Here is a 27,665-nt window from a genome sequence, read left to right on the forward strand (position 1 = left end):
ATGGAGCTTCCGTTTACCAACCTGGAAATGGCATTCATTTTATTGGCTTTTGTTATCTTTTCCTTCTTTACTCTGGCTTCCATCTACACGAACCCGGATGAGAGGAATGAAGGTAAACAGAGAGAGCTCTTCATAATAGTCCCCGTTTCCTTTCCCCACCCAATCATCTTTCTCTATGGTTTGGTTTGGTTTAGTTTCTATTCTGTATGTGAGAATGAGTTTGTTGTGGGGTGTGATGTGTGTGTGTATGAGAGAGGAGAGAGAGAGAGAGAGAGAGAAAGAGAGTTTTATTAAATAGCCTGAAATATCTACTGTGGCATTTTACCATTATTTATTAAGAAAGGTTTGGAAATGGAAACGATTATTCACATGACTTTTAATCCCAGAATTTTGCACACCATCCTCCCATCCCTGCCCCTCATCCCTGTCCCCCATCAGAAACTTAAAATGTGCAAAAAAGCACAATATCTTTCAAAGTCGTTAAAGGTAATTTTCACAGGCTAAATGCAAGTCCTCAAGAAACAAATTCCATTATCGTATACATATATGGTGTGTGTGGGTGTGCGTTTTTGTTCAACTACAAATGGGAAGGAAAAGAATTAAAGGGTTTTTCCTAATGAGCTCTTGACAAAGCCCAAACATTCAAACAAAATGTAGAAGCGTTTAAAAAACTCAACACCACAATTGGCAATGTTTGCTCATTGCCAATAATGACAATTATTAGCAATAATATGTAATTCAAATGGCAGTTCTTGGTATTTCACTGTAGTTCAGGTCCTACCAAATTTCACACAAAATTAATGGTGACTGACCATTTTTGAGGGCAAAAATTTTATATATATATGTGGCATATGCCAAGGAAATAATATATATTTGTAGAGAATAAGATAAAATCATAAAAAGAAAACTGTGTTTTCTAAAATTGTGATACCTCTCCATCAATTTTTGGCTGTGAAAGAAGTGCTCTCTGTAAAAGACAATATTATTCTCTGTCTTATAAACATACTGCACTTACAGAAGCAGAAAACAAGAAGCCACAGTAAATAGACATTCCAATTCGTGCTGACATGAAGATTGGGAAGCATAACTGGAGTCCACAAGGTCTTTTTCATGCTCCATATTGTTTTAGTTTAAAATGGGGTTGGCTGAAAGAAAGAGTAAGACCAAAACTGCAGTTACTTTAACTAGATAATAATGTCTTTCTCTCACACATAAAGGAAGCCTGGGGGAAGTAAGTTCCCGCCTGACACGACTCCCTGGTGTCCTGGACCCAGGCCACACTGTCCTGGTTCCCTCCCATCTCCTATGGCGGCTCCCATGTCCAGCTGGCCCATCTTCCACTATCATCTATGCAGGCCAGTCAGCAAGAAGAAGCAAGAGGCACACCTCTGTCTTTTAAGAGCGCTCCCAGAATCTGCACTTACCACTTCCCTTTGGCCAGAACTTAGTCCATGGACATACCCAAAGGAAAGCTGGGAAATGTAATAGCTATTCTGGAAGGCATGTGCGGAGCAAAAACTTGGGGTTTTGTTCCTAAAGGAAGAGGGGTACAACCAGCAGTGTCTGCCAGACACGTAGACTCCTAACCATGCATTCACTACGGGGCTGGTAGTCATTAAATCGGGGAATATTTGAGCTAGAAGGAATGTTAAGAGAGCATCTAATTTACTGATGCTTAACCAGAAATGAATATCAGAAAGGCACCTCATGCTTGGGGCCCATCACAAACCCAGCAAATACGCATTTCTGGGTGTCCCACCTGGCCACGTGTCTTTAAACAAGACCCCCTACTCCCCATTTTTCTAGCTTTCTTCTCTGGTTAAGAAGCATTGACCAACTATTCATATTTCAGATGTGACAACAGAGACCCACAAATGTTTAGTGAGTTTCTCAGGTGCTCAGTTAATTAGCAGAAGAGCCAAAACTAGAGCACAGACTCCCAGTTCCAATTTCCTGCCCCCTCTCTGCACCCCCGTGACTCCCCAGTTATAACCCATGGACACGGAGAGCCAGAAGACGGGGCCAGTCATAGAAATTTACGTTTCCTTTACACTTCTGTATTCCGTTTTTCACAAGTTCCTTTTTCTTCAGCTCTACTCCTCCTGTATCTGAGGTTTACTTTCCAAGCTAAAGCAATTCCTCCATTTGAATACTGTTAACTAACAGAACTAGAACCAGCTGCCCAAGAATTCTCATCGAAGAACAGCCTTGCTTCCCTTCGTGACCACCAGGTCGGTGCCAAGCACAATTTTGCATGAAAGTACAAAATGTATACACTTTCCTAAATGTGATAAGACCCAGGAGTAAAATCTACCTTCATTAAAATTGCAGGACTATTTTAATATCCTTTCTGGCACAAGCAGAGAATTGCAGAAGCCACAAAAATAAACTTAAGAGAGGCAGATTTAATTTCACGTGTTTATTTAAAATCTAATAGACTCAGCTATGGGTAATGGAGAATCTAAATCTGAATGGGACTCAGCTCCTATGTCAGGGAGCTAGCTGATAGTCTCGTGGAGGATTCAGTTGTATAACCAGAGCAGACCAAGTGAATGGGCTACCAGAGTTTTTAACTAAGGAGGATGGGGTCAGAATGGAAGCTCTTCCTCAGGGGTATTGCGGTGGGCTTCACGGAAGTGGTGGCCACCCTGATGCAGGTGATATTGACAGAGTAGGGTGGGTGGAGTGTATTCCAACTAAGAAAACAGCTTAAGGAAAATTACCTGACCGAAAAAAATTAAATGTATAAGATGAAAAATCAACTATAGTTTGGAATGTACCTTAAGTCCAACAAGGAATTGAACAGAACTTATCATTGGCGAGAATCTTCTCAAGTCCTTCAGAGGTCAAAAGATGAACAAAGCATTTTAACAGGGAGGCTCTTAAACTTAAGAGATGGGTGCCTCTGACCTCAGCCTTCCACGTGAGAGCCAAGGCTCTCGAGCTCTAACTTGCACATAAGACACCTAGAGATTTTATGAAAAAGTAGACTACTGTTCAGTACGTCTGGGTGGGACCTGAGATTCTGCATTTCTAACAAGCTTCCAGGTGACGACCATGGTCTAGAAGACTAGCCCAGCCACAGATGTGACAGTTGCAGGCCCCAGGGGGCCAAGCTCATCTGTGTGCAGCAGGGGAGGCGGGAGCTTGGCTACATGGTTGGGCGTCCATGTTCCGTCCCGTAAGCAAGGCCCTACAGGGCACAGGGCAGACCCAGAGCTGGAGGGCAGGGCCTCAGCCTCCAGCGCAGTCTTGCCTCAGGTCCTAACGTGTCAGGAGTGGGTGGATTAAGGTTTAAGAAAATGTTTTATATGTTTAGAAGAGTTGAAAGTCATTGAGAGTTATTCTTAGTTTTTTAGGAAAAAAATGGTATTTAATTAGATTAATTAATTAATTAATCATTTTAAACTGAAGTATAGATTTACAATGTTGTGTTAGTTTCAGGTGTACAGCACAGTGATTCATATATATATATTCTTCTTCAGATTCCCTTCCATTATAGGTTATTACAAAATATTGAGTACAGTTCCCCGTGCTGCACAGTAGGTCCTTATTGGTTATGAGAGTCACTCTTGAAAAATCAGAATATTTTAGTATTGCAAGATTTCTGCAGCTCTTAATAGTTTGTAAATCCACTATCTCATTTGTAATTAACATTCTCAATTCTCTTACTCTGTGCCTTTTTATAAGGGAACAGTTAAGACAACTTTCTTTGTTAAAAGAGGGTACAAGGTATGACAAAGCCCTGAGATATTTCAGAAAATTGTATTTATTGAGAAACTGACCAAGAACCCACATTTTCCCCTGTTACTGTAAGAAGTCTCCAGAGAAAGATTTTCAAAGACTGTCAGTTCAGTTCTTCTCACTGGAAGAAGTCCGGCCATTTTGATCCCTAACTGAATTTACATAGATCATCTGCCTTTGACCTTTCAGAGGTACTTAAGAACATTGCTTTTGTTCTGGACCATATGATCTATTTTCAAATTTAAAGTTGAAACATAGCATATAGTGCTTGTTTGCAAATATGAGTCCAGATTAGAACAGAAATCAGTCACTGTAGTAAAACATGTAGCCCAACAGAAATCTTGACGGCAAGGAAGCTTCACCTACCACCACCGTGACCAAAAGCATGATCCCATGTGGACTTTCTTTTATGTATTTATTTATGTGGCTGTGTTGGGTCTTTGTTGCTGCACGCGGGCTTTCTCTAGTTGCAGCGAGCAGGGGCTGCTCTTCATTGCAGTGCGCGGGCTTCTCATTGCGGTGGCTTCTCTTGTTGCAGAGCACAGGCTCTAGGCGTATAGGCTTCAGTAGTTGTGGCACATGGACTTAGTTGCTCCATGGCATGTGGGATCTTCCCAAACGAGGGCTCAAACCCATGTCCCCTGCATTGGCAGGTGGATTCTTAACCACTGCGCCACCAGGGAAGCCCCCCTGTGGACTTTCTAATCACACCAACAGGTTCTAGAATTACATGAGCACCCAGAATTAGTGATCCCAGGATCGTCTTTCTCTCCTTTGAGAGTCATAGGTGCTTACATCAGTGCCGTCTTGTCTATCTTCAAATTAATAAAATATTTGTAACTTGATCATTACAGAATTAACTTAGATGGTGCCTCTCCAAAGAAGTTTTAAGAATCCACTCAACCTGAAAAAAATAATGGTTGTCTCATCTTCGTGACTTCAAAATTGAGAAAAATAAATGTTACATAATGAAGTAGGGCTGCTTTTTCCCAGCCCAGGACACTGTTTCCTGGAAGACCTGTCTCCCTGTCAGCATAAAAACAATGATGATAGAAATGTTTATTAGGTGTCTCCCATGTAAAAGACAAGATGTCAAGCACTTTAGATGTATTATTGTGTTTAATCTTAAAATAACCTTATGAGAGAGGTAATAATAACTTCACTGTTTACAAGTGAGGACATTGGAGCTCTAACCTTGACCTCAGGCCACTCAGCTAGCGAGTGAAGATCCCAAGTGAGGCTCTAGTTCACAGAATCCAGAAACTTGTGCACTTTGTCTCCAGATTCCCTTGAAAAAGTTATTTGCTCTTTTAAAAATGCATACACCTCTCCTTTTTCCTACAAAGAATTTAAATTGGCTAAAAATATATAACAAGATAAAACTAAATTTCCAATAAGTAGATAAAGAAATCCAGGCAAAGGGAAAAATAAAAGTAGGAAAAATGGAAAGTGGGTAGTCTTGGTGAGGAGGAGGCTAACATCTTGTTTCAGCAAAGAGTACAAACTGTGTTATTAAGATTCCTGCGTTCATGTCCTGACTCTGCCATTGGTGACTGTGGGATTTAGGGAAAATTACACAAATTCTCAAAGCCTTCATTTTTCATGGACTAGGTATAATAATGACACCTGCCTCACAGAGTTGAAGTGAGAATTACACGAACTAAAGCACGAAAATGCAGAGGGGTGGCTGCTGTTGGAGATTTGTTGTGAAGTCTTCAACACTAGGAATTTAATAGAACAACGAGGTTCATCCTAAACTAAAGGAAAATATTGACTGCAGAACCCAGAAAATGTTTACTCAGTCAGTCCACACACTGAGTCAACATATTTCTTTTAAATATCCAGCAATACAACATATTCAATACCAATCAACTACAAGATGACATCACATGGAAAAGATAAAAACCTGATGTCAGGGAACGGTAAGGACTCCATTAACAAATGAACATTTAATAGAGTTAGACTGCCTACCAAATGTAGAAGAGGATATACAGAAACTTCAAAAAGGAATAAAGTGAACATTAAAAGACTGAGACATCTCAGAAAATTGAAGAAGTCTTGAATATTTTTTGCAGATGGTATCTTCCATAAAATTGTGCTATGAAAATCACAAGTAAAGTGTGTTGTATGAAGCTATGGCTTCAAATCAATGCCTCATCCATTCTTTGTGCTAAAATTAGCTTATAGCTGCAATTATAAATTGCCTTTTATTAAATAAGTGATTCAGCAAATTTATTTTTATTATTTTAAATGTGATTTTCAAGGTAAATGTCCATTCAAATTACTTTTTCTGTCTTCTATTAAATTTTGCCCTGAAAGGAGATCCACTTTAAATGATCACTTTCAGTATTAATTACTCTCAGATTAAAAAGAAGTTTCCTGTTACAGCATTATGCACTCAGCAGCGTTAACCACCATCAATTATCATCCAAGAAATTAGCTGGATTCACGCTCTACCCATTTGTAGGAAGTGGGTGGGAATTTGGTCCTGTGCTTTCTTTAAAGCCAATCCAGAGGAGAAAACTGACAATGTTGAAGTTTACCTGAGCTCTTAGGTAGGAAATTCCCCAAGCTTTTGTTTTCCAAAATCCTCACTCTTGTGTTCCAGGAAATGGCTGACCGCAAAGACCAACCTTTCCCATACTATGTCAGAAAGACTCACTGGCCATTCTTTCTCGTGACCCCCAGAGACTCTTGAGGACCCCGTTGTTTACCTATGGCAGGGACAAACACAGACCTTTCCCCTTTTACCTGCACATGCTGGCAAAGACAGACAGCTCCTTGTTCTTTGTCTCACGGATGGCTTAGCTGAGATTAGAACTGTTTGTCCCCCCTGAAATTAACTAGACACAGAGATAAACTTTTCCTGCACAGCTAACTGATGGAGACGTCCCTTGATGAGAGAACAATGCATAAGGTAAAGCATCCCACCTGGGGCGTCTCCACTCCTCCCTGTGAAGCTAAGGAGAAACCAGCTGCTGAGGCTCCATGATCTCAGATCTGGGGCGCTCTCCCTATCGCAATAGACTGAATAAAATCAGTATCATTGCTTTCTCCGTTATTGTCTGTGTCAACGCACAATCTTCTTCCTTGTAGGATAATCTGATATGTATATGATAAAAATAGAATACTATAGTTGCTAGTTGGAATACAACTATTTCTGGTATGGAAGAAAGAAACAAGAGCTCTCTAGTAAAGAATCTCATGAGCGACTCTACCTCGGTGATTTTGAACTTTTTTTTTTTTTTTTTTTTTTGCGGTACGCGGACCTCTCACTGTTGTGGCCTCTCCCGTTGTGGAGCACAGGCTCCGGAGGCGCAGGCTCAGCGGCCATGGCTCACGGGCCCAGCCACTCCGCGGCATGTGGGATCTTCCCGGACCGGGGCGCAAACCCGTGTCCCCTGCATCGGCAGGCGGACTCTCAACCACTGCGCCACCAGGGAAGCCCGGTTTTGAGCTTTTTTGGCTGAAATCCACTTCCAGATTCCCTACCCACCCACTTACCCACATGTGCAAAAGTGAAAGTTTCATAAAAATATACTTAGCCTCACTACAGGCAATATATTTTAATACTTTGTATTCTATTCTATTTTTCTTTTTTTTTAATGCTGATGGCAATCCACCTAATAGACTATATGACCTATTAAATTCCAATTAAGTTCTATCATATTCCATTAAATTCTAATCATTTCTCAATTCTAAATTCAGGCAATAGCATCAAGTTTAGCAGGGAAGACCATTTTCACTAGCTACATGTCAATCTCCCAGGCAGAAACCTTTGCTCACTTACCATTGCCTAGAGCATACAGTAAAAATTCCCAAGGCTCTTCGTATTCTTCCAAGTGGGAGGTTTCCACTTACCTACTAATAATGTCCTCCTCCTTCTCTTCTACCGGAATCTTATGCTTCAAGCCTAAATACATTTCCTTTCTTCTGTTTTCACTGTAACCCCAAATGAGCTCTCTTCCTGGGGAATTTCATAGCACATCGTTTATGTATCATTAATATAGCGCTTATCTTTATCACCTTGTATCTCCCTAGCCTGGCCCTGAGAACTGTTCCCCAGTCCCTGGATCACGTGGCCAAGCAAGATGAATCTGCTCTCGTGTATATGTGAGGCAGGCTTTGCCCTGCAGGGAGTAATGCCACATGCCCATCCTTTCCCCTTCTGTGACACCCAGCATAAGTAGATTAAAACTCAGAGCTAGTTCTGATTCTCTGTGGAGAGATTTCAGTGTCTAAAAGGTGAAAACCATTAAACCAAGCCTGTGGTGCCTGGACAAATTCATTATGTTTGCGTGTATAGGAAACGCAAGTACAAAATAATGAGAGAGATTTCCGTAATTTGTTTCTGAAATTGGTTGGCTATTCAGAAAAAGTATTTTTATTTCATGTTATTTACAAAAAGACACTACTAGGCATGGAATGAGAATAAAAAATCAACCAATCTCCAGTCTTGCCCTTAAACTTTAGAGACTTCCAGGAGAGATGAAATAGGTAGAGAAAACTAAAAAATAGTAATTCTTGTTCACATCAAAATAAAATTCTTTATTTCTATATGGATTTTTCATAGAAAAAAAATAAGATAGTAAACCACCAAAAGTATGTTTTAAAGAGAGTAAGAAAAGCCACTTTTTGTGTCCCTTGGAATATCGGCTCCATAAGGCAGAGATTGGGTCTGTCTTAGTCACTGCTTCATTCCAGCAGTTACAACACTGCCTGGGACATAGGTGGTTCTCCATAATTCATGACTGAATGAATTAATAAATACCTACAGCTGATTTCTTTAGACGGGCTCAACTTGAGTACCAAATATTATAAGCATAATACATCATCTTTCTGACTCATTCTCTAGCTTTTCCTACTGCTACTACTGATAGCTCATATTATTTTATGTCTAATCATCATTTAATCCTCATATTAAACTTATGAAGTAGATATTTCTATGGTACTCTATCTAAAATCCCCACAGAATACCCCTTGGAATGTTGTTTGTAAGCAGGGTCCTGTCCCATGAACTGGTGAATCCACAGAGCTGCCATGATGAAGCTGGTCTGTGTACAGAGACAGCCTCTGAAATATTTATAAACCTCCTTCTTGAGAACTCAGTGATAACGCAGCACAGATGACCTCAGAAAACACAACTCAACAGAGAGAGGCTCTCCGAGCGCTTGATGTACGTTGGATCACCCTTCTATAATGTTCAGGTTTGATATATCCACGAATGGAAAATACATTTTAACCTCAGTCAAATAAAACATAACTAGGAGGGGTATGTCTGCTGGACAGAAGAAATTATTAATGCACGCCAAAGTCAGGTATGAAGCGTTTGTGGATTTCCACGTTTTGTATCACCCGGACAACGGCTTCCTTTTATCTCCTTGAACTATGAAGCATCATTTTCCACCCATTTTATCACCCCTTAGTTTTCAAATTGAACACTGTGAAGTTGGGGCATAAGTTTAGAAGAGCTAAGTGTGACAACCTCCTTATACCTTTAGAGAAGAGCACGGTGTGATGCAGCTATTTCCTGCCCGGATTATATTGTCCACCTGCGCCAGGCCCTGTCTTTGAAAGCTGTCTGCTCTAATGACCAATAGGAAGTGATAAAATGTAAGTGACCCATCAGGGAATGTTAAGGATATCCTGGGTAGGTAATGATCCTTCATCAAAGGTGTGTCCAGCCTCCTGACAAACAGGGGCTTCCAACCCCCCCCCACTACTCCCTCCCCGTGCCAGACCCTGTGGGAGCTGCCAGGTGAGAGCCTTGGTGACTCCACCCGTGATACAGGGAGCTTGAGAGAGAGAAATTAAGCCCAAGGCTGGTGAGCCACACTCCTCATTAAGAAAAATTTTAAATTATGTTGAAACCCTTTAGTAAGATTCAAAAACTTTGTTAAGAATTCCTTCAGCTGTTTCAGGTGCTGTTATCCAGCTGTGTCAACGTGAGCTAAAAGCCCTATGATGGATCCTTCCCACCCTTACATCCAAAGAGACTGGATGGAGGGTCAGTAGAAAACAATGGTTAGAATCTACGTGTTAGAGAGGGATGGATGGACTCCTGTCCCTGCTGCTCGCTCACAGTGTGACTTGAGCAAACTGCATAAGTGCTCCAAGGCTCACTTCATCTATATAATAGTAATTGCCCACACAAGGCTGCTGTGAAAATTAAAATATGATGAAACATTTCAAACAAGCACTACCTCCTTATTTTAAGAATGAAATCGTAGCTGCTGCTTCCATTATTTTATTATTATGCTGTTGTCCTGACTGTTGTTTGGTTTGTGTCTGTAATCTGCTGTCTGTAGGGTGAACCTGTTCGTGACTCTGTAACTACCAACCTGCTGCAGTTAGGGAGACCGCTGTCTGCTAGGTTGATGCTTTGCTGTTGTTAATAGAATACTCTTTTGGCATTTCTCCTATACATGCTGTCTATTTGCTCCACAGAAGCAGAATTATGTTGAAGTAAGGCACTTTTCTATAGTGACTTATAAGCTATTCTGATTTTGTATTGTGGTTTTTTGTTTTGGAGATCTGTAGCAGACATGACCTTTCTTTCTTTTTTTTTTTTTTTGCGGTACGCGGGCCTCTCACTTTTGTGGCCTCTCCCGCTGCAGAGCACAGGCTCCGGACGTGCAGGCTCAGCGGCCATGGCTCATGGGCCCAGCCGCTCCGCGGCATGTGGGATCTTCCCGGACCGGGGCACGAACCCGCGTCCCCTGCATTGGCAGGCGGACTCATCAACCACTGCGCCACCAGGGAAGCCCCCCAGTACATTTTTGAATTCTAGAATTTAGGTGGCTGCGTCTGTAGAGGAACATTGAATAGATCAGAACAGCGTTCACAAAGAGCAGTGGTTACAGCCCAGTCACGGCTCCAGCCCAGTCAACTCTTACCCAGCCTATAAAGGCCTCCATAGTTACTCCCCTGGACAGCTGGACCCGCGTACGTCACTGTTGATCAGACACCTCACTGCCCTGACCACAAGCTTTTCAGATACTCACGAGGCAAAATTCCTGCACATTGCAGTGAACACATAATCTTTTCGTACTGATCTGATGCTAAGAAACTCCTCTTTCTTTTTCACTTCATCCCACTTTGGCCATAGCATGCCGTCTCACAGAGAGCCCCATGCACCTAGATGTAGCAAAGGCAAAATTTTAGATGTTGATAGAATTTGCCAGTAGAGCTCTGAAGGGCAGACTCCGGCACCCTTGTTATCCGTCGTTAACTTCGATGTGGCAGTTTATAGACAAGGAATAGCTGAAGAAATCTTACAAGGTACTCATGTCCACATGCCTTTCCAGTGCAGTGAGATGGACACTCAATAAATGCTTGTTTTAAAAAATAACAAGAACATTTAAGGCATCGGAAAACTGTCATGGAATTAGCCTACACAGACTTTTGAGAGGAGGTGGATTTGGGGCTGTTTCTTGGGGGAAGAAAAAACATACGGAAAATCATAAAGAGAGAATTCAGGAAACGTGTTTAAGCAGGGTGGTAAAGGCAGCACCATTTAAGCGGTAGAGGCAAAAAGATAGATGTGGAAATTCACAAGCAGTAAACAGCCTGACTTTGCCTGAGCAGGTAGGCTACACCAGAGGTAGCTCTGAAGCTGCCCCAAAGCTAGAGGTAACATGACAAAGACAACTTTGGTTCTACAGCTATACCATAAATGAGCACCAGGCTTCTGTCACGTGGCATGAGATATAAGTGCAGAGTGTAAAGAGAGGAAACTATTCAGTCATTTTAAGCAGAGAAGGTAAGAAATCAAATTGGACAAGGATGTTTGTTGAAGCCCTGTTTACAGTGGTGAAAATGGAAACAAGCCAGACATCCACCAATATGGAAGTGACAAGTCATAGCAGGGGCACACAGGGGGATTACTATGCAGTGGCTGGGAAACCTCCACGTGCACTGTCGCTGAAAAGCCCACAATGCAGTAAGTGGAGCAGAACACTGCTGAACGGGATGAGATCTGGTTCGTACTTTTAGGTTTACATAGGTATTTGTGTGTGTGTTTATAAGTATATATATATATATATATGTTTATCTGTATGTATATACAGATAAATCAGTCTATTGACCGTATTGACAAGGACAGGAACACACAGAAACTGGCAAGAGTGGGTAACTCTGGATGGAGGAATTGGGAGGAGGGGCTTTACACCCTTCTGAACTGATTGACTGTTAACGATTTTCCTCCTAGCATGTTCTAAATGCTTTCACAGTTCAGTACGCAAACATCTAGAGCTGTTTGGAGTTTACAAAGTACTCTCACATTTTTCACCGGACTCGCATAAACCTGTCACATTGGGTAGGGAGGCAGGAAGAGCCCTGTGTCCTTCCTTATTTAGGAAATGGAGACACGTGACTTCCTGAAGTTACACAGCCAGCCATATGGCGGCAGACCGTATGCCCTGACACAAGTGCAGTGACCTGTACACTCCCAGGTAAGCAGAAGTCTCCACCCAGAAAGCCCTGTGAACTGATGGTCACGCAGATAGGATCTCTGGCTCTCAGGCAGAAGATCCTTTCACTGTAATCCCCTGTAACTCTCTCCACACTGTGGTAGCTCCCCTTTTCCTTCTGAACAGACAAAATTTTCATTTATTCATTGAACAAATGTTTGCTGAGCATCTGCTATATACTAGACATTGACGGTGTGGTACTGAATATGCCATTCAATCGTGCATTTGACAAATATTCATTGAAAGTTTAGTCTGCGTTCACTAAACTAATGTTTGGTTTGGGCGGATGTTGACTCTTTCAATCAATGAAATTGCCGTCATAAAGCTTACGTACACAGTGTTGGGTGAATATCTAAACACTACCTATTTTGTTACAGCTATGATAAATGCTAGGGAGAAATACAAAGCGGCGAAGTGTGTATATAATACGGAAATTTGACTACACAGAGGAGAGCCAGAAAAACATCTCTGGACAAATGACATATAAGCTGAAGGTTGACGGAGTTTAGCGTAAGGCAAGGGGGGAGGAGGAAAGAGAGCCACATTCTGTCTCTGGGGTCACTGAATGGGCAGGCGTTTCAATGGAAAGGGACACAAAGAACTACCCGGACGTCTAGTGTGGTTTGATGACAGAGGGTCAGGCAGGGTGGCTGGGACAAAGGAGGTCAGGGCACTGGAGGCCAAGTTCAGGATCTCTGATTTTACCCCAGGAGCAAAGGGACGGCAGTTAATGATTTTAAACTGGGCGGGTAGGGGTGGGGGGACGTGATTAGGTATGCATTTTTAAGAGGTAGCCTGGCAAGAAGTAGCCTGGGCAAGGAAGGGTCACTGGAAGCGTTTCCGCTCAGCACCACTGGGACTTTGAAGGAAATGTCGTTGAAAAATAGAAATGAAAAAGAATAATTTCAAAAACCATGAGATCCGATGAGCATAAAGTGAATAGATTTCTCATCTTAGAACAAATTGCTCTGCCGGTTTCATGGATCTGCCAATCAAGAAGGGTTGATTTGAAGATATCTGTTTGTAAAGGAAAATCACCCCACAATTATTCCATGCTAGCTGAAGAAACAGCACCGAGTACAATACATTTATCATTTAAGAAAATTCCTACATTTTTTTCTAGACCTGGCTCACAAATGAGAGTCAACAAGTAGCCAAAAGATATGATCCTTACAGCATCGGAAGCAGTGAGGCAACAACAGAGTATGGAGCGTGCAGAGTTTACCCATGTACTTTGACTTGATACAAGGTTATTCCCCTTTGTACACAATTTGAGTTGTCTGTAAAATAACGCCTTTGCAAGCATTGATGATAGCTATAGAGCAAATAACATGATTTTGAGTGCTTACTTCATGCCAAGCCCTTGACGTGTTTAGTCCTTGTTCGAGACTCATGACCACGTTGTAAAAATGGACCATCATCTCTGCTTGAGAGACGAGGACAGGAAACTCCCAGGAGCAACGTGCCCAGGGCCCCAGCTGGGAGGAGGCAGGGTCTTGGTCTGGTGCATGACCGCAGTTCGCGTTGTTAATCAGCACGGGGCATGCAGACATGCGTGTGGAAAGTAGGATTCATTCAGAACCAGCTGTAGGGTTGAGGGCAGCACAGCTAGCTCTGTGAAGGCGAGTTGCCAAATTAACCCTTACACCTCAATTCCATGAGAAAGGCCATCCGCCACTGTTTACTCTGAGCTTTCTGTGAATAAAAAGTAGCCTCCCACCCTGAGAAAATGTAAAAATATCAATAGTATTGAGAATGGATGGTACCAATGGGAAACCAGAGTACCAACTATATCATTTTCAACTGAGGGCTTCCTGACTCCCTTAAAGCCTTGTTCGCAATGACCTAAGTTTGAAAATAAGTTACCGAAATTGGAATGTAGATTAAATGTCTTCTGGTCCCAGGGAAGTTGAGCATTAGGATAACAGTGGGCTCTTAAAGAATGTCAGTGAGGACAGTGTGGGCTCATTTCCGATTCTCTAGGAATTCGAGTTGGGTTGGTGTTTTGGTCACCCCAGGTTCACTCGTGCTGTGTGGCTGAACTACTGGCTGTGCTGAACTAATATCACATCGTGATACTGCGGGTGCCGAAGGCCACAGGCACCTAGGTTTCCAGTTAAATTGTTGGGAGTAAAATGCCAGAATGTGTGGATCCCGAACTGGACTCCTCTACGTTCACTTCATAAAAGTGAGGAAAGCCCCTATTAGCAAGAGACCACTGGAGATTGCTGGCCAGTCTGTAGAGTCACTGTTTTTACACATAGTGGTATTTCCTGCAATTTTTATGTTCCCATTGGACACCATGAGCCTTGCGCTTTTATGATTTATATCCCAGGTTAAGAATGCATGGCCACTGCGGGACTGGGGTCACCTTCTTTGTTCCTTCCACCTGGAAGCCAGGAGCCTGATGGGATGATTCAGGGCTACAGCTGCTTATTGCTGAGGGCAAATTTCAAGTTCGTTGTAAATGAAATCACAGCATCCTCTTTGCATCGATACTCCTGTCACAACTAATTGAGGGAAATAGGGGGATCAATTTAGTATTTGATCAAAGGGATATTTTAAAAGAAGGAAAACATGTAAGAAAGCATTTAATAATCAGTTGTTAGGGGTGAGAATAAGAGCAGATTTTGAGAGCAGGTAGCGAGTTGTTTCCTCTGATTTCTTAGGAGTACTTTCAGCAGCCAGCCAGTAGAGGGAAATGTTTTACAAACACTTGTATCCAAGAAAGCAGTCTTGCTGTGTTGCACTCAGGTGCTGCTTCTGTGGAATTCACTTTGTCCCTTCCCAGTGAACTCTGAGGAAGGTGTCCACGCAGATAGATAATCCCTTAGTTATACGTAAAAAGGGGATGGCTTCTGCCTTCTCCTGGGCCAGGCATGTCCTGCGAAGACCTGGTTGATCAGCACATCCTAATGTTGCAAAACTGGTCTCTCTTACAACAGAGGCTGTACAAGGACCAGCAGCTCTACAGTGAGTGAAGGTCCACAGGCATTAATAACCTTGTGCTAATTATTCAACACCTCATTTACATAATACTACTTTTGTAATCTCAGAATATGTGCATTAGATTATAAAATTCGAAAAATTAACCAAAACAGCAAACCAAAAGCCACAGTGAGATACCATTAAACACCTAGTAAAATGACTAAATTCAAACAAACAAGAAAAATACCAAACAGTGTCAAAGATGCAGAACACCTGGACGTTCGCATGTTGCTGGGGGGAATGCAAACTAAACTGGTGTAGACACTCTGGAAGACCGTGTGGGATTTCTTATAAAGTTAAACATACACTTACATACGACCAAGCAATCCTACCCCTAGTAGTTTTGTTCACTCAAAAACTTCCGTAACTGCATAACTGGGAGCAACCAAACTGTCCTTTAACAGGTAAATAGATAAAGACTATAACACATTCACACAGTGGAATATTGCTCAGCAATAAAAAACAAGGGACTATATTGATATACGCAACAATATGAACGAATCTTAAATGCGTTACGCTAAGTTAGCGTTGCCCAGCCTTGGCACCACTGACGTTTTGGACCAGAGACTTCTTTGTACTGGGTGCGGACCCTGTGTTCTAGGACGTTTCACAACATCCCTGGCCTCTACCCGCTAGAGCGTGTAGCCCTCCCCCCCCCAACTCCTCCCAGGTTTTACTACCAAATATGTCTTCAAATATGCCAAATATCATCTGTGGGAGGCAAAATTGTTCTCAGTTGAGAACTACTGTGCTAAAGTGAAAAAAACTGCATTTAAAATGTTGCACACTGTATGATTCCATTTACATGACATTTCGGAAAGAAAACTATAGGGACAGAAAACTGTAGAACAGTGGTTGTCAACATGAATGGTGGGAGGAAGTTTTGCCTGCACGGAACAGCACAGGGAAATTTTGGAGTGAGGGTCTTGTTCTGTATCCTGATTGTGGTGATGATTTTGCCTTTTCATTTGTCAAAACTCTTGGAACCACCTAGCAAAAAAAGTGAATTGTACTCTGTGTAAATTAAAAAATAAATTTTAAAAAGCATACAAAACATCACCTTATCTCTAAAGCATATAAAATAAATACCATAGTTGAGATATGTAAACTTTAAAAGAATAATGTTTAACTTAGCATTGAATGCCAGAGTTTGGAATTTTCATGTCAAATATCAAAAAACTTAATACACAAATGCCAATATAGCATATAAACAGTACTGCAAAGTTTAACTAAAGTTCTTTATCTATAAATAAGTGTGTCTATCTGTACATACAGGATAATTCTAAAAAATGTTATAATCATTTGCTTATAGTAATCATTTAAATAAAATGAATTTATTGTCTATTTTGAATTAATTTCTGAATGAAAACTACCAATATAGAAAAGTGTATTCTTCAGATTTTTATAGAAAAAGGTTGAAAGTAATTAATTTTTCATCTGTACAGGCAAATGTTTTCACTTCACTTGAATGCATTTCTGTATAGCTACTTATACAGAAAAACCTTAGAAAATGTTAACTAGAGAAGCAGTTTTCTTTATGATGTACATTTTTATAACATTTTTATTGGAGTATAATTGCTTTACAATGGTGTGTTAGTTTCTGCTTTATAACAAAGTGAATCAGTTATACATATACATATGTTCCCATATCTCTTCCTTCCTGCATCTCCCTCCCTCCCACCCTCCCTATCCCACCCCTCTAGGTGGTCACAAAGCACTGAGCTTATCTCCCTGTGCTGTGCAGCTGCTTCCCACTAGCTATCTATTTTACATTTGGTAGTGTATATATGTCCATGCCACTCTCTCACTTTGTCCCAGCTTACCATTCCCACTCCCCATATCCCCAAGTCCATTCTCTAGTAGGTCTGCCTCTTTATTCCCGTCTTGCCCCTAGGTTCTTCATGACCATTTTTTTTTTTTTTTTTAGATTCCATATATATGTGTTAGCATACGGTATTTGTTTTTCTCTTTCTGACTTACTTCACTCTGTATGACAGACTCTACATCCATCCACCTCACTACAAATAACTCAATTTCGTTTCTTTTTATGGTTGAGTAATATTCTATTGTATATATGTGCCACATCGTCTTTATCCATTCATCTGTTGATGGACACTTAGGTTGCTTTGATGTCCTGGCTATTGTAAATAGAGCTGCAGTGAACATTGTGGTACATGACTCTTTTTGAATTATGGTTTTCTCAGGGTATATGTCAAGTAGTGGGATTACTGGGTCATATGGTAGTTCTATTTTTAGTTTTTTAAAGAACTTCCGTACTGTTCTCCATAGTGGCTGTATCAATTTACATTCCTACCAACAGTGTATGAGGGTTCCCTTTTCTCCACACCCTCTCCAGCATTTATTGTTTGTAGATTTTTTGATGATGGCCATTCTGACTGGTGTGAGATGATATCACATTGTAGTTTTTGATTTGCATTTCTCTAATGATTAATGATGTTGAGCATTCTTTCATGTGTTTGTTGGCAATCTGTATATCTTCTTTGGAGAAATGCCTGTTTAGGTCTTCTGCCCATTTTTGGATTGGGTTGTTTGATTTTTGATATTGAGCTGCATGAGCTGCTTGTAAATTTTGGAGATTAATCCTTTGTCAGTTGCTTCATTTGCAAATATTTTTCTTCCATTCTGAGACTGTCTTTTTGAATGACATACAGTTTTTATTGAGGTATAATTGACATATAACGTTATATTAGTTTCAAGTATACAACATAATGATTCACTATTTGTACACATTGCGAAATGATCACCATGAAAAGTTTAATAATATCTGTCACCAGTCATAGTTAGAAAAAAAATTTTTTGTTGTGGTGAGGACTTTTAAGATCTACTCTCTTAGCAACTTAACATTTGTTGAATTAACTAGCGAGATATTGCTTTAGGAACTTAGAAATGACAAGGATTCCAGACACGATTTCCCCTGACCAGAGTAAAAAAAATTCTACTGCTCACACATCGCTTGCTGAAAATCAAACCAAGAATGGTGGCCCCAAAAATAAAAATGAGAAGTAGAGCTAAGTAAGAAGAAAGTTGGGGACAGAGGCCCAGTTGGGAGATGAGACACATAGTGTGGGAGCTGAAAGGGCACATCAATTCTTCCTCACCACTCCCTGGAGAGATGTAAAATACATGATTAGAGGACAAAGACATTCCAGGCTTGACTCCCAGTACTGCCTTTGAGTTATAGACTAACGACGGCAGCCTGGCTGCCACTCTGCTTGAACTCTGAAATAAACAACCATTGAATTTGCGGTTGGTAAATCTATTAGATGCCATTGGTTCCCGATATTCGAAAATGCCACAAATACAGATAGCTTTCTAATGCAGAAAAGGATGTTTGGTGGGTATGAGAAAACTTTCAAAAGATGGCAAAATAACCAAACAGGTGGGATTAGCTATACCATAATAAATTTCATAAGAATGAAAATCCAGCACTAAACCAATAAATTGAAGGATACGGTTTGTTGACTCCTGTTTAAGAGAGGACAAAAGATTTTAGGAGAAATAAGATCCACAAACAGTTTACTTTCTCAGGGGTTGAGATGCAAATAAGAATAGCCTAGTTTGGACATCTTGCATCTTATGTACACACCTGGGAATTAAAACAAGAAACAGCATGGGGCCATTTCATCAAAGGGATGCGCCACACAGCTGGGCTCATTCAGCTGATTTTATAGAGTACGGTGGGCACCTCTGGACAAAGAGGTCTTTGCTATTATCAGCTGCTCCTCAGGGTTTGTTTGCTTGTTTGTTTGTTTTGGGGGGAGCTCTTCTTTTTTTTTTTTTTTTTTAATTCCCTGAATTGTACTAATAGTCTTATAACATTTAGTAAAAGAAGAAAAGACTTTTTTCAGGACAGAAGCATTGAAAAATCACTCCAAAATGGGTTTCGTTAGCTGTCTTGGCTGTTTTACACTGCTTTACTTCTCAAAAACTGCATTAACTGAGAGTTAGGGTCCATAATCAAACATCTGTAGGCCTCAGTCTCCAACTCTGTAAAATGGAGGTAACACCACTTAACCACTTCGCTTCCCTGGTGGCGCAGTGGTTAAGAATCCGCCTGCCAATGCAGGGGACACAGGTTCGAGCCCTGGTGTAGGAAGATCCCACATGCCACGGAGCAACTAAGCCTGTGCGCCACAACTACTGAGCCCGCGAGCCACAACTACTGAAGCCCGCTCACCTAGAGCCCGTGCGCCGCAACAAGAGAAGTGATACAGTGAGGGTACAGTGAGATGATGCATTCAAGTGAACCCTGGAAACTGTCAAATACAAATCATATTCAAAGAATCATTTATCTAGGCGCTAAGTAATATTTAGTTCATGAATGAGATAAATTCTTTAGCTACAGATCTGCATATTTGACATAAGCTTGTTATATATGTTTCTTTAACATATGGAAACTTTCGTTTCAAGAATTATAAAAATCAGATACTTTCTCACAGTAGAAGCAGAATTTCATTTGGAATAGATAATTAAAAGTCATGGCTACAGATAGATCCTCTCAGCTCCATAAGCTCTATCCAAACTACAATTTGTAGATAGTAAAAATGATGTAGTGTGAGGAATACTGGTTGTCCCTAAAGACCACATAAACTATGGTTTCCCATCTGAGATGGTCAAGAGACAAGCATTTTTTAAAAAGTATGTGTGTACAATAAATCAATATCAAATTTACATATAAAATTATAACTCTAAGGAAAAAGTCAACTTTATGGATTTGGGAAAAGTAACAGAATTTATTTGTATGACCCAATTTCCCAGGAATTGAATCCTAGTTGAAGGACTTTTGCTCAGTAAACCAGCTCTAACCACCAGCAGTTACAGCCTTTGTGGCTCCAGTTTCAAGTAATAATTATATTACTTGAAATTATATATCCCTGGAGATACTGAAAAATCCCATTCAGGAGCTGCCTGGAAGCTACTCCCAGGGCCCAGCCTATGTTACAGGTGAGACCCTACATCAGTGACACCTTCCTGGAAGTCTTGATAACTACACTTCCTTATGGGTAGTTAAAATTCTGTCACTCGGTAGTCAGAATTATTGCCAGAGACCGGAGGATTTAGAAATACAAAAAAAAAAAAAAAAAAAAGAGAGAGAGAAAGATTCATAATTGTTCATTTTTGAAAATATATTTTAGTTTATAAGTATATTTTCTGCTAGAATTCTAGGGCTTTCTTCCAGTATTCTTGAGTCAAAAACTGGTTATTTAGAAAACATTTCAGTTACTGAAGTTTTTCTTTTGTGTCTAAATGATAGAGACAAGTTTTTCTAGGTCAAGAATCCAACCCAACCCAAGTCAACAGCTGAATTGACTTTTGCCCAATGTCAGTTGGGCAAAAGTCACTGCCCAACTGCCTTGTTTGAACACTCTGACCCACTAGGTTGGGTTAAGAGGCGTGGAGCCCACTTGGCTTCACCCAGATGTGCCTTTTAAAATATAAATGTGTATGTATAGGATGCAAAAATATACAAGAAAAAAGTTGTTGGATCTTAGATTAGCACACACAAACCAATAGGAATCATACCTCAAACTTTGTTCTTGGAATCCCTAGTGAAACCATGAGGTTACAGTTGATACAAAATTCTTTGCATGAACTAAAGAACATTTTCCAGAAAATTTTGAGGACTGAAAATGAAGGGAAGAGAAATGAGAGTAAGTCCTACCCTCTGGGATAGGTGGTTATATATTAATAATGTTCAGTTTTCTTTGTTTACATCTCAGCTTTTTAATTAAATATTTCTTAAAACTACTTTTAACAAATAAGATATTGATTGGAATGAATGTTATTATTCCCTGGACAACATTAGGGGACATACTAAATGGTGTGTCAAGACTTTTATAACTATTATAAGGGGTTGAGAGAAAGAAATGCATATTTTCCTGAGGATAAACAGTATTCATCTGGTATTTTAACTTTCCTTTCTTTCTCCCTTCCTTCTTTCCTTCCTTTATTCCTTTTTTTTCTTCCTTTCTCTCTTGTTTTCCTTTCTTTCTCTACATTTTTCTTTTGATTCCAAGTTAAAAATAAGCATTTGGGCCTTTTTTTAAAGCCAAAACTAGTGGATAAAGTCACAGCTGACCAGTGTTCTCTGTGCTCTTTCTTCCTTGACATTGATTCTCAAACGTCATGAACTAGACTCGCTTTACTTGGATAATGGAAACACTAGATCTCTTAATCCTGACCTCCAAATTCATACCTCTTTAAAAAGTACGTTTTACATAAACATGCACATTCTCAGCTGCCCAAGAATATAGGTCTGTTTTTTATTTTATTTATTTATTTTTTTCCGGTACGTGGGTCTCTCACTGTTCTGGCCTCTCCCGTTGCAGAGCACAGGCTCTGGACGCGCAAGCTCAGCGGCCATGGCTCACGGACCCAGCCCTTCCGCGGCATGTGGGATCTTCCCGGACCGGGGCACGAACCCATGTCCCCTGCATCGGCAGGCGGACTCTCAACCACTGCGCCACCAGGGAATCCCTATAGGTCTGTTTTTCATCCTGCTCTCTAGTCTCTTTATGACTTAAGTCAACCATTTAAGAGAAGGCCTTTGAACATAGCATCAGGCTCTGGTTTAGACACATCCTTGTGCTTTAGCATCCTTGGCAGAGTTATTTATGTGATATGTATGAGCTTGGGGCACGTGTCACGGGCAGTTTTTCAGGCCTATAATACCATCTCCAGTCTAGGCGCCATGCTCAGCTCCTGTTCAATACCTTTTAAAGACTCTCCCCCCCCCCCCCCTCCTCAGTCTTGTACTGTTACGAAGACTTGGGATTGTATAAATATTGTTCAGGTGTCTTTTCAACTCCTTGCTTTTCTTAGGCAGTAATACAAATATCACCAGTGGTCATTGAACCCACTGGTCCTGATCTGGGACAATTTTTTAATACTGTGTATACGTATCTTACAGAAAAGTCATTGAGAACTGAATATGATTGCTCTGTCTACCTGTTTAGGTTCACTAGAGCTGATTCTTCTGATAAGTAACACTGTTTACGAAGATAAACGTTGCCTCTCCCCAAATATCTTATATATACTCTTTGTTTGCCTATGTGGCAAATCTGTGGCAGATATTAGGATTTCCACTGTGTAAAAAGAGAAACAGTCACAGAAATTAGTGCCTTAGCAATAATACTGAAGGAAAAATATTTCAGATCAACTAACTTCCAGTGTCTAGTCTTAATCCATAAAATTCTTTTTCTTTCAAATATTAAGTCCATTTCTTGAGCTAAGTTAAGGAAACACATACAATATATTACATCCCTTTTTTTAACAGAAATTTGAAATCACTTTCAAATAGTATTCTGTGGCATTCTTATATTTCAGTACAAAATTTACCATTTTAGAAGGTAAAATTGTTTGATTTTATGCCTTAACAGAAAATTTGGAGAGTTCTGAGGCATGCATGAAACTTGAGAATTAAGAAGCCACCAAAACAAAAAAACTGATTTGTGTGCAACGCCGATGTTCTTGTGTGGAAAATTCTATTGACCTGGGGAAATAAAACATATCAAAAGAAACCATTCCTGGAATCTTTTTCCTGAAACACACAATAAGAATTGGAAAGTAATTTAATTATCATAAAGAGTTCCTCAGTCAGCTTCAGTTCCAGCCTCCAAAAGTCTGTGCATTCCCAGGATCTGCAGAGAGTTAAGTGGACGGTTCTGGAATGCAGAACCAGATCTGTCAGAGCACTGGTGCTAAGCGTGTTGACGGAGAACCAAAGGCAGAACGAGTCTGATGAATCCACTTAAGCAGAGACCTGGAGTCTCTCCTTTATATATACTGGCATTCCATAGGTAGTATTAAAAATTTGGTCAAATACCTATATGGGGGCTTCCCTGGAGGCGCAGTGGTTGAGAGTCCGCCTGCCGATGCAGGGGACGCGGGTTCGCACCCCGGTCCGGGAAGATCCCACATGCCGCGGAGCGGCTGGGCCCGTGAGCCATGGCCGCTGAGCCTGCGCGTCCGGAGCCTGTGCTCCGCAACAGGAGAGGCCACAACAGTGAGAGGCCCGCGTACCGCAAAAAAAAAAAAAAAACCTATATGGATTAGATTAAGGAGTAACTTAATGATCTGAAACTTACATAAAAGTCATGTTGCCATTTAACATGAACTTTTTATATAATTGCACTTTCATTCATATCCACCAACTCTAAAAGAAACTCCATTGGGTAGAGGCATGATAGTCTCAGTGTATAATTGTTGGTAAGTTGACTTCTGGAGTCTCGCTCCTACCTATAAATTTAGGATTTATAACTAAAAGAGAGTGAAATGCAAATCAGTTTTTCCTCATAGCCATTACCAGATATGTAAGAGTTTAATTAAATCTTTATTAATCTGATGCTTTTTCACCACTGTGTTTGCATCACCACAGAGCATTTCTGCAACTCAGAGACAAGCAACGTGTGAAGATGGTTCTTATTCTTGAGAATAAGTTGTTTTTTCATCTTTTATTCTTCTCTGACAAAAACTGAAGTTAGTGTTTCTTTCCCAGGTTCCTTATTCTCTGTGCCCACTTCAGTATTTCCGTGATATGTCAGATCAGTCTAACCCTTTTATGCAGAATGTTCCTTCGGATGTTGCAAAGGGCTAGGAATCCAGGTCTGCTGAGAAGGGGACTCAAAACATTGAGACACTCATGCATTCATTTGGAGACCACGTCAGCTTTCCTTTCTTTAGGGCATGCCCACTTCTCTCTCACAATAAATAAAAGGCAATCAGGTAAGCATGAAACATAGTCCTTGGTAGGCTACATACAGCATCAGGATTCTTGCAGGCCCTTTTGCTAAGCAAAACCCTTGCTTTTAAAAATGTACATGAAACGCTATGATGACTAAAACACCTAAACAGGAAATTTGAGAAACTTACAAGCTAAGCAGTTTCTTTAACTGGTATCACTCACTTGAATGACACTGTATTTGAAAAATCTTTTTAACTGGATTTCCACTCAAGTATTAAAACAATTCTGAAAATTGAGTTATTTCCCTATGTTACAGATTTTGAAATTCCTATTAAAGTAATTCAATAAATTTCAACATATGAGTCACTTTAAGTGACTTCACTCAATATTCATGAAGTCTTATTGTTATAAATGAAGTAAATAAGAATCAGGTTTTACTCATTATTCACTAACCATAGTTTTTGACAAATGAAAAACAGAAAACCTCAAAGTAACTAAAATCTATTTTATGTAAAAACTAAAACAAAGTTTTACTTTATGGAATATACAGGAGTAGATCTTACTCAACCTTTAGAATATTTACAGTTAATATGTTTCACTCAAAACACTTTTAGAAAAAGTCTATTTTCACCTCTACATTCCATGTTGAAAAGGACACATAAGTATATATATATATATATATATATATATATATATATATATATATATTTTTTTTTTTTTTTTTTTTTGGGCGGTACGCGGGCCTCTCACTGTTGTGGCCTCTCCCGTTGTGGAGCACAGGCTCCAGACACGCAGGCTCAGCGGCCATGGCTCACGGGCCCAGCCACTCCACGGCATGTGGGATCTTCCCAGACCGGGGCACGAACCCATGTCCCCTGCATCGGCAGGCGGACTCCCAACCACTGTGCCACCAGGGAAGCCCTACACCTTGCTTTTTTACACTGAAGACTGTGGAAATATTTCCTGCCTAGGCTTCTACTTTATCTCTTTTGGTGACTGCATGGCATTATATCGTATAGTTATACTATTGTTTATTTAACTATTCTACTTATATTTACTGGCCTCTTTCATGCTCAGCGTCTCTACTTCAAAGCCTGACACTTGTTATTGATTTCAAACCCTCTTCTACGGGTCACCTTCCCTTCCAGGTTGTTGGCAACTCCACCTTTCCAGGGGCTCAAGGCACGTCTCTCTTTCCTCCATATCCACGTGGTCAGTAAAGCCTGTTGGCGCTAGCTTTAAAATAAAATATAGCCCAAATTTGGTCCCATCTTATGAAGCTCCCACTGCCATCACCTGGGTCCAAGCCACCATCATCTCTCACTGAGAGTTCAGCAGTAATTGATCACGTCCTTCCTCGGCTCAAAACCTCATCATGGATTCCTAGGTCATTCAGAGTAAAAGCCCACATCCCTACGATGGACCACAGAGCCGAAAGTGTCCCCCACCCACCAGCCTTTGACCTCCAGTCCTATCTCTCTCCCCCAGAGCCCTCGGACTACACTGCCATCCTGGCTGTTTCCATAACACACAGGCTTGTTCCTGCCTCAGGGCTCTTCCACTGACCATTCTCTCTGCCTGGATCACTCTGACAGCTAATGTCCACAAGGCCCCATCCTTCAGCTTCCTCAAGTCTTTTCTCAATGTCACCTTCTCAGTAAGGTTTACCCTCACTACCACATTTATTTTCAGTCTTCTCACTTCACTACTACAGATCCTTTTGGCCGAGTTCTATTATTTTTTTATGTAGCGCTTACCAATATAGCATACATTTTCTTATTATTTTTTATTGTTATTTTGTCTCTCTCTGTCTGCAAGAATGTGATCGTAGAGGGGATATGGGGAGAAGGAGGCAGGGATCCTTGTCAGTTTTATTTATTGATGTATCCGAGGTATCTAGAACAGAGCCTGAGGCATGGGGTGGTGGGGCACTCAGTAACTGCTGAAGGAAGGAAGGAAGGAAAGAAGGAAGGAAGGAAGGAAGGAATGAGTGATTAATGATGCTAATTCCCATCTGCCTTAAATAATAAACATGGACAGTACGAGTGATCAAGTTTGACAGAAGTAGAATTTCAAAGCCATAAGGTACTTTAAAGCTTTCCCAATACAACTCATTTAAAAATTTAGAAAACAGCACCAGAGAAATAAAACGATTTATCAGAGATCATACTACTAGTTCATGGCAAAGAATAAAGAAAATCTAGCTCTTTTGGTTTAGTGGTCTTCTCCAATTCTTCACTGCTTCTCTTAGCTATTCCCTAAGTATAGCCTAGGCTTCTTGAGTCTCTGCAGGACAGTCATAATTATATCTAAATTGTATCTAACTTATTTCTCCCAAGAAATGTTAACTAATGTCTAAAGAAATGGTGTCCTTTTTTTTTTTTTTTTTTTATTTGCGTACATGGGCCTCTCCCGTTGTGGAGCACAGGCTCAGCGGCCATGGCTCACGGGCCCAGCCGCTCCACGGCATGTGGGATCTTCCCGGACCGGGGCATGAACCCATGTCCCCTGCATCGGCAGGCGGACTCTCAACCACTGCGCCACCGGGGAAGCCCAGAAATGGTGTCTTGATAGTTCATACACTAGCTCCAAGGACCCCCCCAATAATCTGAGACTGGCCACCAGACCAAATGACAATGACCCCCAGACTCATGGGTCAGAGCACAGTGGGCTCCCAGGATCTATTACCAATTGTCTTAAGCCCCCAGCCCGCTACAGCCTCCTCTGTCCCATAGATGATGTGTTTCTCACATGCAGTTAATTTAATTTAATTTTTAAAAATTTTATTTATTTTTTTATTGGGGTATAGTTGCTTTACAATGTTGTGTTAGTTTCTGCTGTACAATGAAGTGAATCAGCTATATGTATACATGTATCCCCTCCCTCTTGGACCTCCCTCCCACCCACTACCCCCCATCCCACCCATCTATGTCACCCCAGAGCACCGAGCTGAGCTCCCTGTGCTATACAGCAGGTTCCCACTAGCTATCTGTGTTACGCATGGCAGCGCACATACATGCAGTTAATTTTCACATCAATCTAAATGCTCCTATAGCTGAGAGGCAATTCACATCTTACAAAGGACATTATGAGCCTTTGTGGTGTTGAACGGAAACATCGCCTGGGAAGAAACGAGTGCTCAGGAAGTTCTCAGCGGGCAGATTTCTGCTTTCTCTTTGCCTTGTCCTCTTTCCCTAGGTGCCATTCTTTTCCTTAGCCAACAGGAAAAGCCGTGTTAGTGAGTATCCAAGTCCTTTCATGACCAAAGTTAATTTCTGCTCTTCTAAATTGTTAATTCCCAATCCTTTTTTCTAAATTCTTTTTTATTATAGAGGAAGAACACCAAATGAAGGAAAAGAAAAAGAAAAGAAAAAAGTCTGGAAAGAAGAAAAATTGCTCGGAGGAAGAGCACCAAATTGAAGCTATTTAGGTTCAGAGATGCCACCTATGATGTCACAGCCGCAGACGTTTCCCACCAATGATGTGGAGGAAGCAATCCATGGGAGCCACTTGCCCACAGTAAATAAGACTAAGGGATGATCAAGAAAATTAAAGATGCACTTACTGTTGGACATGCTGGTCTCATAACCATGAATGAACTGAATACCAGGGAAAGAGTTTTGTAAACTTTTTGTGACTCAGCTTTATTAAAAAGTATTTATTATACTTATTAAGAGCAATACGTCATGGTGGGGGCAGTGAAATACACAAAGAAACATGTCCAAGGTGGTGACAACAATATGATAGCACAAAGGGTC

General features: G+C 40.8%; 1 protein-coding gene across 1 annotated transcript; it reads left to right on the forward strand.

Moving 5' to 3' along the window:
• On the forward strand, positions 1–27,337 carry SMIM31 (small integral membrane protein 31; the record flags this gene model as incomplete). Its single annotated transcript, XM_082653292.1, has 2 exons — positions 1–112; positions 27,240–27,337. The coding sequence occupies 2 exons, from the start codon at positions 1–3 to the stop codon at positions 27,335–27,337; spliced, it is 210 nt and encodes a 69-aa protein (XP_082509418.1).
• Between the last annotated feature and the right edge of the window lie 328 nt (positions 27,338–27,665).

This window comes from Grampus griseus, assembly GCF_964374135.1.
Source record: "Grampus griseus genome assembly, chromosome: 4".
In the NCBI taxonomy this organism is placed as follows: Eukaryota; Metazoa; Chordata; class Mammalia; order Artiodactyla; family Delphinidae; genus Grampus; species Grampus griseus.